Here is a 16,880-nt window from a genome sequence, read left to right as displayed (position 1 = left end):
TGCATATTTTGTTACAGTCCTTATAGTGCTGAAATGACTCCGCATTCCCGTCAGATTTGTATTTTTTAAATGCTCGCCTTTTCTTGCCCATAAGTTCCTTTATCTTTTTGTTAAGCCACATCAGTTTATGATTTTTATTCCTTTTTTTGCTGCTCGTAGGAATAAATTTGCGAGTATTTTTAGCTAGCAGGGATTTTAATACATCCCATCTTTCCGTAGCATTTTTTCCTAGAAACAAACCTTCCCATTCAATATCCCTTAAAGCTTCCCTCATCATTTTAAAGTTGGCTTTGCTAAAGTTTAGAGTCCTAGTTGAGCCAGTATAGGACTGTTTATGAAAACTGATATTGAATGTGACCATATTGTGGTCGCTATTACCTATGGGTTCCCCTACTATAATACCTGATACCAGTTCCCCATTGTTTGTTAATACCAGGTCTAAGATTGCATTGTACCTGGTAGGTTCCTCAATTAGTTGAACTAAGTAGTTATCATTTAGTGTGTTTAAAAACATATTACCCCTTGCAGTATCACATGAATCGTTTTTTTAGTTTATCTCTGGATAGTTAAGATCCCCTTGCGTTAACATTGTGGACAGATGTTGTCATTTTTAATGTTGAAATTTCAACAATGCTGACGTTACAGCTGTCCATATTGTGGTGTTGACATCATGACTGATGAAATTTAAATGTCGACATAATGACTACTTGCTGACACTATTAGCCATATATAACCGCTCAGGGGCGAATCAAGAAAGGAGGAGGCCCGTGTGCAGTCTCCATCCGTGCCCTCTCCTTTCTAGCTGACAGAGCAATAGACTCTGAGGACTAGTGTCACTAGAAGACCCTAGCGCCTTCCTAGAGTCTAGTGCGCATGCACAGGTTTCCATGAAAATGGCAGCCGTGCCAATTTCCCATTGGTTTCTGCAGCGCTGCTGCTGCCGACGTGGGACTCTAGAATGTGTGCATTGAAAATATGGGTACAGGGTGTGCGGTGTGGGCCCCCCTGGATCCTGGGTACACTACACACAGTGCACCCATTATAGATACACCGTGTAGCAGCTGTCACAAATGCAATACCATGGACACCTTACATTAGCCTTTAGTTCGCTCCTTTGAATTAGGTGAACGATGCACCATTGTCCGTTTGTCATTTACACTTTTTTTTTCTGAAGTATTTATATACAATGTGATGTAAGTATGCAAATGCCAAAATACAGTATATAAACTGTTCATGTTGTGTAACATTTGTATTGTGTACTTTTCTTTCCACATATAGAGACTGAATGCTTTAGCGGCACTTGTTCGAGGTCGGCTTCCTGCCTTGCACAGAAACATAATAACCGCTCTGATAACAGTTGATGTACATGCGAGGGACATTGTCAGTGATCTTGTAAAGGACCAGGTAAACTTACCTAGGGCCGAGCATGTTAGCGGATTAATATTCTATACATTAATTCACCAACTGTCTTTGTATCAACTTGTGTAACCAATTTGTATGAATGACAGGTTTTGTCCATTTTCCAGTGTTTTGGAGCAAATGGTGGATTGTCAATTTGCTTTCATCCATTACCAGATATTCCAACCAGCCAGATCTGGCAGATGATCTGATAGATAATTATATAGTATATGGCCATCTTAAGGCATATTTTGTGCTGTGCCTCAACATTGGACCTCTGTGAAAGGATAATCAATACTCAGATCAGTGCATATTTTGGGCCTAATTCAGTAAGGAGCGCATGCTGGGGACCGCCTATCGCGGGGCAAGGCCACCCAGCTTGCTAACCGGAGCCTCCCCCCCTTCAACAAGCAGAAGTTGCGATCATAATTTCTGCTTGTTAGCAGAAATAGAGGAAGCCTCCTGCCGGTGCAGCTGAGCTGCGCCCGCAGGAGACCCGCTGCCATCTTCCAGATCACGGCGGCTGCATGTGACGTCACGCAGCTGCCCCGATCAAGCCCCCGACACGCCCCCAGTTCGCGCTGCACTGCCCCCCGTTCGTCCAGCTCCGCCCCTGCAGCACTCCGTCTCCTCCCTGGAAACGGAGCGTTGCCCACATCCCCGGCCCACGACCGCCTCTGCCTGATTGACACGCAGAGGTGATAGCATTTTCTGCGCCCCTCCCCCTCGCAGATAATGCGGGCGCTTGCACCCGCATCTTTTTTTCTCAAAAATTCCAGTTGGTTCGCACACTGCGATCCAACCTGAATTAGGCCCCTTGAACCTAATTGCTTTATTAGTAATTGAGCTCTGAAATCTTTAATATGGGATAGCAAGTCTCATCAGCTGCCGCAATATGGCTAATTATTGCTGTGCTCAATATATCAAAATGGTTTGCATGAGTAAACAGTGAATAGTGATAACCAAATGGAACTTAAAGTACAAATCTGGAACAAATTGAGGGATTGATTCAGACTTGTTCGCTAGGAAGCTAAAATTGTTGTCCTGCGATCAATTAGTTGCCGCCCAAGGGGAGTGTATATTTGCCGTGCAAGTGTGCGATCGCATGTGTATGCTGAGCTGCTAAAAATCCCCTCAGTCAGTGGACAGCTGCAAATCCGTTTGCACCTCACTCACCATTAAATGATTTGTCCGGTGTGTGCAGTCTCTGCGCAGCCCAGGATGATTGGGGCTGGAGCTGACGTCACACACCCTCCCTGAAAACACTTGGGAACGTCTGCGTTTTCCATGACACTCCCAGCAAACGGTCAGTTACCACCCACAAACGGCCTCCTCCTGTCAATCAGCATGCGAATGGCTGTACGATTAGAATTTTCGCACCAGCCTGTCGCTGACCGGCGATGTCTGTTGTTTGCTGACGCGCAAGCGCATTGCGGTGCATATGCATGCGCAGTTAATCGCTGATCAACCGCTGTGCGACAACTGTATTATAAATTACTGATGACATTGCAGTTTATCTTTTCATCGTTGGGCCTGATTCATTAAGGATTGCAAATGCAAAGCTGCTCGTAGCAGCTTTTCATCTGCAGTCCTTAACAATGTAAATGCAGGAGGAGGTGCATACCAAATCAAGACCAACGGTCACAATGTTCATCTGCGATGGCAGACTGGGAAAGCTTCACCTTACTCAGGCTTGCTGTCGCAGGGCAGATTGCTAGGCCAAAGAAACTGCGTCTCTCGATGCAGTCCTAGGCCTTGACATTCACGGAAAATGGGGACGGCACGCCCCCGTTTTCCCGGATGCGGTCTGCCCCTGTCCCTCCCCTCGAATGCCTCTGCCTGTCAGGCAGAGGCGTTCGCATATCTGCGCCGAGATCGCAGGACCCGTTGTGAACATGCATCGGAGAAATGCAGTAATCCTTACTGAATCACCCCTAGATAGAAATACAGCAGCAGGCTTTCAGCAATACAATATATATATATATATATATATATATATATATATATATATTGTGTAAAATGATCTGTTTTGTTATTAAAAAACACAGGGCAAAACAGTTCACACCTTTGTGACATTTATTTTGTGATTTCACTATGCTGTAAGGATGTCTTGGCCAAAGCACAGTTTAATCAATAAGTGAAAGTCAATATCATTGAGTTAAATTATTTATTAAATGAGATACATTTTCTAAATATGTAAAAGTTGATGGTGCTGCTTAGCCCTGCTGTAGAAACATATTATTGAAATGATGAAGTGCAGAATAGGTAAACTGTGATAGAGCAGTCATTGTTTCTGTTCCTAAGCATACTGTTAGGTATGAATGTTGTTATAACACTACCCAAACACGTTTGTATATACATATTTGTATATGAAAAAGTAAAGTGTGGCTTAATTCATAAAAGTGTCAAGTTGTGTGTCACAATGTTTTGGTCATCTACTGACCTTCAGGGTTCCGCCAGTTTTCAAGAGTCTTAGAGACCCCTTTATTAATTATCAGGATTTTGGCCCAATAATTAAAATTTATTATCACCACTTTTTGCGGTAGTAGGAAGTTCTGTACCACCGGCACATATTAATAACCATGTGCAGGCATAGGCGTGCGCAGCACATTTTATTAGGGGGTGCACGACTGGAGTTGCGTGCCTAGCCCCGCCTACTGGACGTGACTAGCCCCGCCTACTGGGCGTGACTAGTCCCACCTACTGGGCGTGACTAGCCCCACCTACTGGGCGCGACTAGCACCATATATTAGCAGTTAATGCAATCTAAATAATACAGGGAATTTGATTAAATAGAGTGTACAGTGAGGGCTGACAGAGGTTTATTAAACCTAACAATCTGTAAGCCTGGGACCTCGCTGACATCTGGCAGTGTATATTAGCTTTGCAATAGTGCGAACACTTTCATCGCAGAACGGCTACAGAAAAAAATTGTGCAGTTTTAGAGCAGCTCAAAACCTACTCAGCGCTTGAGATCACTTCAGACCATTCAGTTCCGGTTTTGACGTCACAAACACAACCTGCGTTCGGCCAGCCACGCCTGCGTTTTTCCGCACACTCCCTGAAAACAGTCAGTGGCCACCCAGAAACGCCCACTTCATGTCAATCACTCTGCGGCAGCCTGTGCGACTGAAATGCATTGCTAGACCTTGTGTGAAACTACATTGGCCGTTGTGAAAGTATGTCGCGCATGCACATTGCGCCGCATACGTGCTGATTGTTTGCCTCAGCGAACAATTTCAGCTAGCGATCAACTCGGAATGACCCCCGTAGTGAGTGCCAACCACCAACTATCTGTATATATACACACACAAAACTTGCGAGGAAAAAACAGCGGCACTCGGAGGCTTTTAAAAGTGCAACTAATGTGTTAAAACATAATAGCATAAAACTCCCAACGTTTCAGGGAAATTTCCGCCCCTTTGTCAAGGTGAACTGTTAACCTTTTTCTCGCAAGTTTTGTATCTGTCCAGTCAGAGGGCACCGGAGTGCTCACCGCGCTTTTTTACTTGTATTCAGCATTGAAGCTGTCGCTGACAAGCGGTAACGTAAAAACACCAATCAGCGCTGTATGTCAAGGCCAAACAGCGCCGACGAATGCTCTTTTTCTCCGGCGTTCCTAACTACTGTGCATGCGCCGTTGTATGCATACTCCCGGCACATGCGCAGTAGTGATTTTCTGGACGCGGCGGCCATTTTGGTGTTCATGCTGACTGGGTTGGTTGCAGCGGAGTCCTGTCTCTATAGCAGCTGCTGTGATGTAGGCCGGGATTGCTGCGGGAGGGGGGAGCCGGAGCGCAGGACAGACACCGCTGTGCATAACGTCTGCCCGGAGAAGACGAAGCCATTTTAGGTAAGCGAGTGCTATTTCAGAAATAGCGCTCGTTGTTAAATAGACTTTAGTGTGCAGCAGTATAGGGAAAATGAAAGGCTAATAGTGCTGCTAGTTAGCAGCGCTATTAGCCTTGTTAAATAGAAATTGGTCCCATTTACCAGCTAAAATGAGTTTCCTGCAAGGAAACTCATTGATTAAAGGGGGCCTTTATGTATCTATCTTTCTGAGCAAGTTGTGCTTTTATGGGAGTGATTATATACATATATATATATATATATATATAGATGTATATAGATATACACATACATATACCTGTGTGCTCGTGCTCAAATAATATAATCCCCCATTGCCGTATTCTGCAATATGCACGTCACTCCAGGATTGGTAGAAAAAAGTTGATGTTTAGTCCATGTTAAATGAGCATCATACTACAGTGCTGAGTGCAGCTATAAGCAGGCTGCACTCAGCACTTTTGTAGTATGATGCTCATTTAACATGGACTAAACATCAACTTTTTCTATCAATCCTGGAGTGACGTGCATATTGCAGAATACGGCAATGAGATATATTTATAATATATATTAATAAAAACCCAATATTTTCTAAGTTTTATCTCACCCCCACACCCTGTCTGGCCTGAACTTTGCCCTGGACCTTGGTGCACACAGACAGTGACTGAGTGAGTCTATCACTCACATTCTGAAGGCTCAGGCAGCAGGCACCGGCTCCTCTCCTGCAGCGGTAGAAAACGGCAGGGCAGGCACACAATACTAACTGCCAATGCCACTGCAAATGAGCACGGGCGGGAGCCTGGAAAACAGCCCACAGCGCAGAGCGGGAAAGGAGGAAGGTAGAAGAGGGGAGGGCGCGCGGTGTGACGTCAGCACGTCACACCGCAAGGCAGTCGGATTATGACGGTGGGTGGGCTGGGCTGTGCGGCCAGCCCACCCATCCACGAAGAAGCCGTTTAGGTTCAGTGCAGCTGACAGGGAGCTGTCAGCTGTCACTGTGTGAGTGTGACCGGCGGCGGCGCAGCGGGAGGGGGTGAAACGAAAGCATGCTGTAAGGGCAGCACCAGCGAGCGATGCAGGAGCTAGGAGGACTAGGTTATATCCGATCATCGCTATCAGTGTGCTGCTGTAGTAGCAGTAGCACACACACTGCTATGACCGGAGCGCAGGCGTAACGTGCGGGGGGTGCCGGACATTAGGGGGTGCCTGTGCGCACCAGGCACCCCCCGTGCGCACGCCTATGTGTGCAGGGGCTCTGAAAGAAGTCTGTCCCTGTGGTATTAGTGATCATTTCACTTCTTTATTGGGACACTGATGCTGTGCTGCACATGTTCTGTCTGCTAATCCCTCTCCCCTACTTCCATGAGAGTACTGGACTACTCAAGTACATTAACTTCATTTTTTATTTAAACCACTGAAATACTTTACTGGAATATAAGTCTTCTGTGGACTTCAGCAAGTTTTTTGGTAACATTTGTCTATTTTATTTGTTTTTTTTATTAAAAGCTACTTATATAGTGCCAGCATATTTCATTGTGCTTCGCATATGGGAGCTAATAGTAATAACATGAGACTGGGTAATAATAGACAGAGAGAGGTTGGGTACAGCATCCAGACAGTCAGGATGCTGACGGTAAAAATACCGACAGTGGTATTCCCTACTGTCATAATCCTGACACATTCTGTTAAGTACTGTCACCCTTACTCTTACACTCTTCCTTACCCACCCATCCCGCAGCCTAACCCTAACCCTCCCTTCCCGCAGCCTAACCCTAACTCTAACCCTCTCTTCCCACAGCCTAACCCTAACTCTAACCCTCCCTTCCCGCAGCCTAACCCTAACTCTAACCCTCCCTTTCCACAGCCTAACCCTAACTCCAACCCTCCCTTCCCGCAGCCTAACCCTAACTCTAACCCTCCCCTCCCGCAGCCTAACCCTAACTCCAACCCTCCCTTCCCGCAGCCTAACCCTAACTCTAACCCTCCCCTCCCGCAGCCTAACCCTTACAGAGCTGACAGAGTGGAGCAGCTACATTTTACAAGTATGATCAGACTAGCAGCTAGCCATGAATTTTGCAAAGTTTTACAATGACTAAGATTTAGAAGCCTCCCCCTTAGAATTATGTTTCCTGGCTATTGTCTCATGAACAGTTTCTCACTTGTCTGAGTATTGATAGGCCTTTTGGTGGTCTTCCAAACAAGTGCCTATTTCACAAGGATGCTATTTTTTTTAAGGGACATATTCTCCCTTTTTTTCTGTGATATACTTGACCATGCACTGGAGTAAATTAAAAGTTATATTCAATTGATTGGTGCTCTTTCTCTGCAGTGCTTTGAATGTTCCTTGATCTTCACTATGAAGCTCTTGTTTGTACATACACTAACTGTGGAACCTGTCACAAACCATTATATTCATTTTGATGTCAATTGAGTAACTTTGTACACAGGTCAACTCCAGTAAATTCATTATATGACCTCTTTGAAAAAGGATGGTTAATTTACGTGTATTTTAGCAAAAAGTGTGAATAACTAATGCAGCAACTATATTTTTTTTTATTGCAATTTAGTTAGAAAGTAGTGTGGATGTGTTCCTTTTATTTCACACTGTAGAGTTTTCTGTGTTGATCACTAGTAAGAATAATAGTGAAAGTTCGATTTAATAATATCATAATATAAAAAGTGAAGCGTTCCAAATAGGGGTAAATATTGTTAGAGCCACTCACACATTTTTTTCCCATATATACTTATTTATGTTTGTGTTTTTCCTCCATTTAGGTTAGCAGCATTGACAGCTTTGAATGGCAGAGACAACTGCGCTACTATTGGGACCTAGATCTTGACAACTGTGTGGCCCGGATGGCTTTGTCTCAGTACACGTATGCTTATGAGTACCTTGGTGCTTGCCCTCGACTGGTGATAACACCTCTAACTGTAAGAATATTGTCCTGATTTAAGAACAACTGGCACTAAAGTTATTTTTCTGTGTCCAAATCACCTGCACATAGTTGAGACCGCATTGTTGTTGTTGCTGATTAATGTTTACAACAATGCAGCCTAATAATTCTCTCTAGTGTGTCAGACATTTCCCTAGCTCATAGCTTATAGATAGGCAGCACTGAAATGATTCTGCCCACATAGTGGCTGCCACCATTGAGTATAGACAACAGCTGCTATTTAAAATGAACATGAAGGGCCTGATTCAGAATTCCAAAAAGTTGCAGAGCATGTACATTAGAATACAAAGTTATATAGTATTATAAAAACATGGAAGTACAATAAAGGCTTGTCAAACTATTCATTTTGTAATTGGTATAACTTTGATCAACATTGCAAATAATAAAAGGATATGGGGAAAGGTAAGGAAGGAGGCGGATGGGGAGATAGACATCTGATGAACCAGGAAGAAGTAAAATGCACACATCCCCAGGTAGCTGTCCGTGGAGAAAAAAGAATACCAGGGATCCCAGGTTGCATGACATTTGTTCACTGTATTGTGAAGGAGGGTAGTAATATACTCTATTGAAGAGATCCTGCAGTTTTAATACACCGCACATGCGTCTGGGCCATCATATGAAACTTAGGGCAATTCAGAACTATACGGACCTGTCCTATCACCACTTCCGGCTGAGTGGGTGTAACTGGGTGGCAGGTTGGTGATAGCACATAGGATAAATACGCATGGACTTGTAGACAGTATTGCAGGCTATTCAGCATTATGCGTTTGCAATCTTTTGCACCACGGGTAGGGCTGGTACAGATGGGGGCTGATGATGATGAATACGGCTACTTTCACCAGCAGAAGGATGAGGGCGGTGTGGTTGCTTAGATGTGGCTGACTGAATACAGGTGGCGATCAGCATTTATTTGTGAACACACAACTGTCTCAGGCCCGTAATCCTCAAATTGTTTAAAACATCAAAAGTGACTTTATCCATTGTCTGTGTCTTCAAAAAATAGAGAGGAAACGGTGCTGTGACTTTTTATGCTTAATCTCTTCTGCACAATGCTATGTGGTATGGAGATTCTTTATCTTTATTTTTAAATTGCTTGAATGCAGTTATATCTATATTCACCCATTTAAATTGGTGTCACTTTTATTATAGAAAACATCAGCAGCAAATAGGAGGAGCATTTAAAATATGATACAAAAATAAACAATAGTCATTCTTCAATAGTTAAATGAAAACATCTCCCTCCAGCACCCCTTTTTCTCTAACGTCCTAAGTGAATGCTGGGGACGCCGTAAGGACCATGGGGATTAGCGGCTCCGCAGGAGACTGGGCACAACTACAAAGAAAGCTTTAGACTACTGGTGTGCACTGGCTCCTCCCACTAAGACCCTCCTCCAGACCTCAGTTTGGCTGGCAAAATATACATCATATATAGTCCCAGAGGCTATATAGATGTAAAATTACCCCTGCCAGTATCACAGAAAAAGCGTGAGAAAGTCCGCCGAAAAGGGGGCGGGGCTTCTCCCTCAGCACACTGGCGCCATTTTTCCCTCACAGTTCCGCTGGAAGGAAGCTCCCTGGCTCTCCCCTGCAGTCTGAGAAAACTACAGAAGGGTAAAAAAGAGAGGGGGGGCACTAAATTTAGGCGCAGTATAGATATATATATATATGTAATATATATAAAAAAGCAGCTATAGGGAAAACACTCATTGATAGTGGGATCCCAGTTTTATATAGCGCTCTGGTGTGTGCTGGCATACTCTCTCTCTGTCTCCCCAAAGGGCTGTGTGTTTGCGGTGTGTCGGTACGGCTGTGTCGACATGTTTGATGAGGAGGCTTATGTGGAGGCGGAGCAGATGCCTGTAAATGTGATGTCACCCCCTGCGGGGTCGACACCTGAGTGGATGGTGCTGTGGAAGGAATTACGTGATAGTGTCGACTCCTTACATAAAAGGTTTGACGACATACCTAATGTGGGACAGCCGGCTTCTCAGCCTGTGCCTGCCCAGGCGTCTCAAAAACCATCAGGGGCTCTAAAACGCCCGCTACCTCAGATGGTTGACACATATGTCGACACGGATACTGACTCCAGTGTCGACGACGATGAGACTAATGTAACTTCCAGTAGGGCCACACGTTACATGATTGAGGCAATGAAAAATGTGTTGCACATTTCTGATGTTACCCCCGGTACCACAAAAAAGGGTATAATGTTTGGAGAGAAAAAAAACTACCAGTAGCTTTTCCTCCATCTAAAGAGTTAAATGAAGTGTGTGAAGAAGCGTGGGCTTCCCCTGATAAAAAGATGGTAATTTCTAAGAGGTTACTAATGGCGTACCCTTTCCCGCCAGAGGATAGGTCACGCTGGGAAACATCCCCTAGGGTGGATAAAGCGCTCACACGCTTGTCGAAGAAGGTGGCACTACCGTCTCCGGATACGGCCGCCCTGAAGGAATCTGCTGATAGAAAGCAGGAGGCTATCCTGAAATCTATATATACACACACAGGTGTGATACTGAGACCGGCTATAGCTTCAGCCTGGATGTGCAGCGCTGCTGCTGCGTGGTCAGATTCCCTGTCAGAAAATATAGATACCCTAGACAGGGACACTATTTTGCTGAACGTAGAGCATATAAAAGACGCACTTTTATACACGAGGGATTCACAGAGGGATATTTGCCGGCTGGCATCCAAAATTAGTGCAATGTCCATTTCTGCCAGGAGAGGGTTATGGACTCGGCAGTGGACAGGTGATGCAGATTCCAAACGACACATGGAAGTTCTGCCTTATAAGGGTGAGGAATTGTTCGGGGATGGTCTCTCGGACCTCGTTTCCACAGCAACAGCTGGGAAGTCTACATTTTTGCCCCATGTTCGCTCACAACCAAAGAAAGCACCGTATTATCAGGTACAGTCCTTTCGGCCAAATAGGGGCAAGCGGGTTAAAGGCGTGTCCTTTCTGCCCAGAGGCAGAGGTAGAGGGAAAAAGCTGCAGCATACAGCCAGTTCCCAGGAGCAAAAGTCCTCCCCCGCTTCCTCTAAGTCCACAGCATGACGCTGGGGCTCCACAGGCAGAGCCAGGTACGGTGGGGGCCCGTCTCAAGTATTTCAGCAAGCAGTGGGCTCGCTCACGGGTGGATCCCTGGATCCTTCAAATAGTATCTCAGGGGTACAAACTGGAATTCGAGACGTCTCCCCCCCGCCGTTTCCTCAAATCTGCCTTGCCAACCACTCCCTCGGGCAGGGAGGCAGTGTTACAGGCAATTCAAATGCTGTATTCACAACAAGTGATAGTAAAGGTGCCCCTACTTCAACAAGGAAGGGGATACTATTCCACAATGTTTGTGGTACCGAAACCGGACGGTTCGGTGAGTCCCATTTTAAATTTGAAATCCTTGAACACATATATCAAAAAATTCAAGTTCAAGATGGAATCGCTCAGGGCGGTTATTGCGAGCCTGGACGAGGGAGATTACATGGTATCGCTGGACATCAAGGATGCTTACCTACATGTCCCCATTTACCATCCTCACCAGGAGTACCTCAGGTTTGTGGTACAAGATTGTCATTACCAATTCCAGACGTTGCCGTTCGGTCTCTCCACGGCTCCGAGGGTCTTTACCAAGGTAATGGCGGAAATGATGATACTCCTTCGAAGGAAGGGAGTTTTAATTATCCCGTACTTGGACGATCTCCTGATAAAGGCGAGGTCCAGAGAACAGTTATTGGTAGGGGTAGCACTATCTCGGGAAGTGCTGCAACAGCACGGCTGGATTCTAAACATTCCAAAGTCACAGCTGGTCCCTACGACACGCCTGCTGTTCCTAGGGATGGTTCTGGACACAGAACAGAGAAAAGTGTTTCTCCCGGAGGAGAAGGCCAAGGAGCTGTCATCTCTAGTCAGAGGCCTCCTAAAACCAAAACAGGTGTCGGTGCATCACTGCACGCGGATCCTGGGAAAAATGGTAGCTTCCTACGAAGCGATTCCATTCGGCAGGTTCCATGCAAGAACCTTTCAGTGGGACCTGTTGGACAAGTGGTCCGGATCGCATCTTCAGATGCATCGTCTGATAACCCTGTCTCCAAGGACAAGGGTGTCTCTGCTGTGGTGGCTGCAGAGTGCTCATCTTCAAGAGGGCCGCAGATTCGGCATACAGGACTGGGTCCTGGTGACCACGGATGCCAGCCTTCGAGGCTGGGGAGCAGTCACACAGGGAAGAAACTTCCAAGGACTATGGTCAAGTCAGGAGACTTCCCTGCACATAAATATTCTGGAACTAAGGGCCATTTACAATGCCCTAAGTCAGGCAAAACCCCTGCTTCAAAACCAGCCGGTACTGATCCAGTCAGACAACATCACGGCAGTCGCCCATGTAAATCGACAGGGCGGCACGAGAAGCAGGACGGCGATGGCAGAAGCCACAAGGATTCTCCGATGGGCGGAAAATCACGTGTTAGCACTGTCAGCAGTATTCATTCCGGGAGTGGACAACTGGGAAGCAGACTTCCTCAGCAGGCACGACCTCCACCCGGGAGAGTGGGGACTTCATCTAGAAGTCTTTCAAATGATTGTAAACCAGTAGGAAAAACCACAGGTGGACATGATGGCGTCCCGCCTGAACAAAAAGCTAGAAAAATATTGCGCCAGGTCAAGAGACCCGCAGGCGATAGCTGTGGACGCTCTGGTAACACCGTGGGTGTACCGATCGGTTTATGTGTTCCCTCCTCTTCCTCTCATACCAAAGGTACTGAGGATAATAAGGAGTAGAGGAGTAAGAACTATACTCATTGTTCCGGATTGGCCAAGAAGAGCGTGGTATCCGGAACTTCAAGAAATGATGTCAGAGGACCCATGGCCTCTACCACTCAGACAGGACCTGCTGCAGCAGGGGCCCTGTCTGTTCCAAGACTTACCGCGGCTGCGTTTGACGGCATGGCGGTTGAACACCGGATCCTGAAGGAAAAGGGCATTCCGCAGGAAGTCATTCCTACGCTGATAAAAGCTAGAAAGAAGTAACCGCGAACCATTATCACCGCATATGGCGAAAATATGTTGCGTGGTGTGAGGCCAGGAAGGCCCCAACGGAAGAATTTCAGCTGGGCCGGTTCCTGCACTTCCTACAGTCAGGGGTGACTATGGGCCTTAAATTGGGTTCCATTAAGGTCCAGATTTCGGCTCTATCGATTTTCTTCCAGAGAGAATTGGCTTCACTACCTGAAGTTCAGACTTTTGTTAAGGGAGTGCTGCATATTCAGCCCCCTTTTGTGCCTCCAGTGGCACCTTGGGATCTCAACGTGGTGTTGGATTTCCTAAAGTCACATTGGTTTGAGCCACTGAAAACCGTGGATTTAAAATATCTCACGTGGAAAGTGGTCATGTTGTTGGCCTTGGCTTCGGCCAGGCGTGTTTCAGAATTGGCGGCTTTGTCATGTAACAGCCCTTATCTGATTTTCCATATGGATAGGGCAGAATTGAGGACTCGTCCCCAGTTTCTCCCCAAAGTGGTATCAGCTTTTCATCTGAACCAACCTATCGTGGTGCCTGCGGCTACAAATGACTTGGAGGCTTCCAAGTTGTTGGATGTAGTCAGGGCCCTAAAAATTTATGTTTCCAGGACAGCTGGAGTCAGAAAGACTGACTCGCTCTTTATCCTGTATGCGCCCAACAAGTTGGGTGCACCTGCTTCTAAGCAGACTATTGCTCGCTGGATCTGTAGTACGATTCAGCTTGCACATTCTGCGGCTGGACTGCCGCATCCTAAATCAGTAAAAGCCCATTCCACGAGGAAAGTGGGCTCTTCTTGGGCGGCTGCCCGAGGGGTCTCGGCTCTTCAACTTTGCCGAGCTGCTACTTGGTCAGGGGCAAACACGTTTGCTAAATTCTACAAATTTGATACCCTGGCTGAGGAGGACCTTGAGTTCTCTCATTCGGTGCTGCAGAGTCATCCGCACTCTCCCGCCCGTTTGGGAGCTTTGGTATAATCCCCATGGTCCTTACGGAGTCCCCAGCATCCACTTAGGACGTTAGAGAAAATAAGAATTTACTCACCGGTAATTCTATTTCTCATAGTCCGTAGTGGATGCTGGGCGCCCATCCCAAGTGCGGATTGTCTGCAATACTTGTATATAGTTATTGCTTAACTAAAGGGTTATTGTTGAGCTATCTGTTGAGAGGCTCAGTTGTTATCATGCTGTTAACTGGGTATTGTATCACGAGTTATACGGTGTGATTGGTGTGGCTGGTATGAGTCTTACCCGGGATTCAAAATCCTTCCTAATTGTGTCAGCTCTTCCGGGCACAGTATCCTAACTGAGGTCTGGAGGAGGGTCTTAGTGGGAGGAGCCAGTGCACACCAGTAGTCTAAAGCTTTCTTTGTAGTTGTGCCCAGTCTCCTGCGGAGTCGCTAATCCCCATGGTCCTTACGGAGTTCCCAGCATCCACTACGGACTATGAGAAATAGAATTACCGGTGAGTAAATTCTTATTATATTCCTTTTATATTTTTTTCTTTTTAAATGTCCACTTACCGATTTGGCGAGCAAGTGTTGAAAAAACGATCTACAGACAAAAGCATTGCTAATGTCCGCTCTCCCGCACTGCTTGGCTGCTGATTTAATGGTTCTTGTGTTTCCGCTGAGCTCCAGTAAACCTAGCATGAGCATACGTTTTTAAATATAGTGTAAAACAATGTATTAGTCAGGAGATGTGCAGGAAACCTGGGCCTACATACCCAACAACTCCATGCAGGTTGAAGTAGGGAGCACACAAGCCATTCAGCACTGTAGGTATAGATGATTGTACAACCACGTTAATTCATGGAGATAGATGCCCTTTAACATTCCTACACTCGTTTTCTTACTAATGGGTCTATTCATGAAGCAGTGAAAAGTGTGGAGAAATGAGCCAGTGGAGAAGTTGCCCATGGCAACCAATCAGCATTGATGTAACATTTATAATTTGCATACTATACAGTTGTACAGAGTAGCTGATTGGTTGCCATGGGCAACTTCTCCATGGGCTCACTTCTCAACTCTTTTCACTGCTTCATGAATAGACCCCTAAAAATGTAAACAATTAGCTTTACAAAACAAAAGCAAAGTTAATAGACCATCATCACAATATACAGATGTTTGTTTTTTCCTAATACGGCAGTAAAGTACCACCTTTTCTGTTCATTTTGGCCTGTTAGGTGTAGATTTCTTAAAGCTTCTGAAAGAAACAAGTGAAAGTGTTATCCATAGCAACCAATAAGAGTCTATAATATTCTAGATTGCAATATAGAAATGATAGCTAAAATCTGATTCCTGGCTTTGGGTAACACCTATACTTTTACTTTTTAGAAGCTTTGCTAGATCCACTGCTTAGTGTTTATTCTGCGACCAGATGCGTTGTAATAAAACAGCTTGTAGTATCTTGCCAATGGTTATTAATACAGTGCAATGTGGTTTCCTACCCAAGGACCGATGCTATCTATGTCTCATGGGTGCTCTGCAGCTGGATCTTGGTGGAGCCCCTGCTGGACCTGCAGGCACTGGGAAAACCGAGACCACAAAGGATCTGGCCAAAGCCCTTGCTATACAGTGTGTAGTGTTCAACTGTTCTGATGGGCTGGACTATAAGGTATGCAGACTTATGTATATAGAACATTATACAAACATTTTTTAACTTTAGAAGAGTTTAATATGCTGGTAGATGGATATTTTGGGCCTGATTCTGAGTCACACACAACTTCTAATGTTTTTTTTGTCTCCCAAAAAGAATATTATATGGATATTTCTCTATCGTCCTAGTGGATGCTGGGGTTCCTGAAAGGACCAAGGGGAATAGCGGCTCCGCAGGAGACAGGGCACAAAAGTAAAGCTTTCCGATCAGGTGGTGTGCACTGGCTCCTCCCCCTATGACCCTCCTCCAAGCCAGTTAGATTTTTGTGCCCGGCCGAGAAGGGTGCAATTCTAGGTGGCTCTCCTAAAGAGCTGCTTAGAGAAAGTTTAGCTTAGGTTTTTTATTTTACAGTGAGTCCTGCTGGCAACAGGATCACTGCAACGAGGGACAGAGGGGAGAAGAAGTGAACTCACCTGCGTGCAGGATGGATTGGCTTCTTGGCTACTGGACATCAGCTCCAGAGGGACGATCACAGGTACAACCTGGATGGTCACCGGAGCCGCGCCGCCGGCCCCCTTGCAGATGCTGAAGTAAGAAGAGGTCCAGAATCGGCGGCTGAAGACCCTTGCAGTCTTCTAAAGGTAGCGCACAGCACTGCAGCTGTGCGCCATTTTCCTCTCAGCACACTTCACACGCAGTCACTGAGGGTGCAGGGCGCTGGGGGGGGGCGCCCTGGGAGGCAAATGTAAACCTATATACTGGCTAAAAATACCTCACATATAGCCCCCAGAGGCTATATGGAGATATTTAACCCCTGCCAAACTTCACTAAAGAGCGGGAGACGAGGCCGCCGGAAAAGGGGCGGGGCCTATCTCCTCAGCACACAGCGCCATTTTCTCTCACAGAAAGGCTGGAGAGAAGGCTCCCAGGCTCTCCCCTGCACTGCACTACAGAAACAGGGTTTAAACAGAGAGGGGGGGCACTAATTGGCGATATAAATATCTATATAAAGATGCTATTAGGGAGAAACACTTATATAAGGTTGTCCCTATATAAAATTATAGCGTTTTTGGTGTGTGCTGG

General features: G+C 45.9%; 1 protein-coding gene across 1 annotated transcript in view; it reads left to right on the top strand.

Annotated features, from left to right (window-relative positions):
* Positions 1-16,880, top strand: part of DNAH6 (dynein axonemal heavy chain 6) — a 679,574-nt gene that overhangs the window by 250,892 nt on the left and 411,802 nt on the right. Inside the window, exons 27-29 of the mRNA XM_063919567.1 lie at positions 1,279-1,404; positions 8,020-8,175; positions 15,654-15,815. Of these exons, the coding sequence (XP_063775637.1) occupies positions 1,279-1,404; positions 8,020-8,175; positions 15,654-15,815 (444 nt within the window). The remainder of the gene's footprint in view (positions 1-1,278; positions 1,405-8,019; positions 8,176-15,653; positions 15,816-16,880) is intronic.

This window comes from Pseudophryne corroboree, chromosome 1, assembly GCF_028390025.1.
Source record: "Pseudophryne corroboree isolate aPseCor3 chromosome 1, aPseCor3.hap2, whole genome shotgun sequence".
Lineage (NCBI taxonomy): Eukaryota > Metazoa > Chordata > Amphibia > Anura > Myobatrachidae > Pseudophryne > Pseudophryne corroboree.
This window is presented reverse-complemented; position numbering and strand designations above follow the sequence as displayed.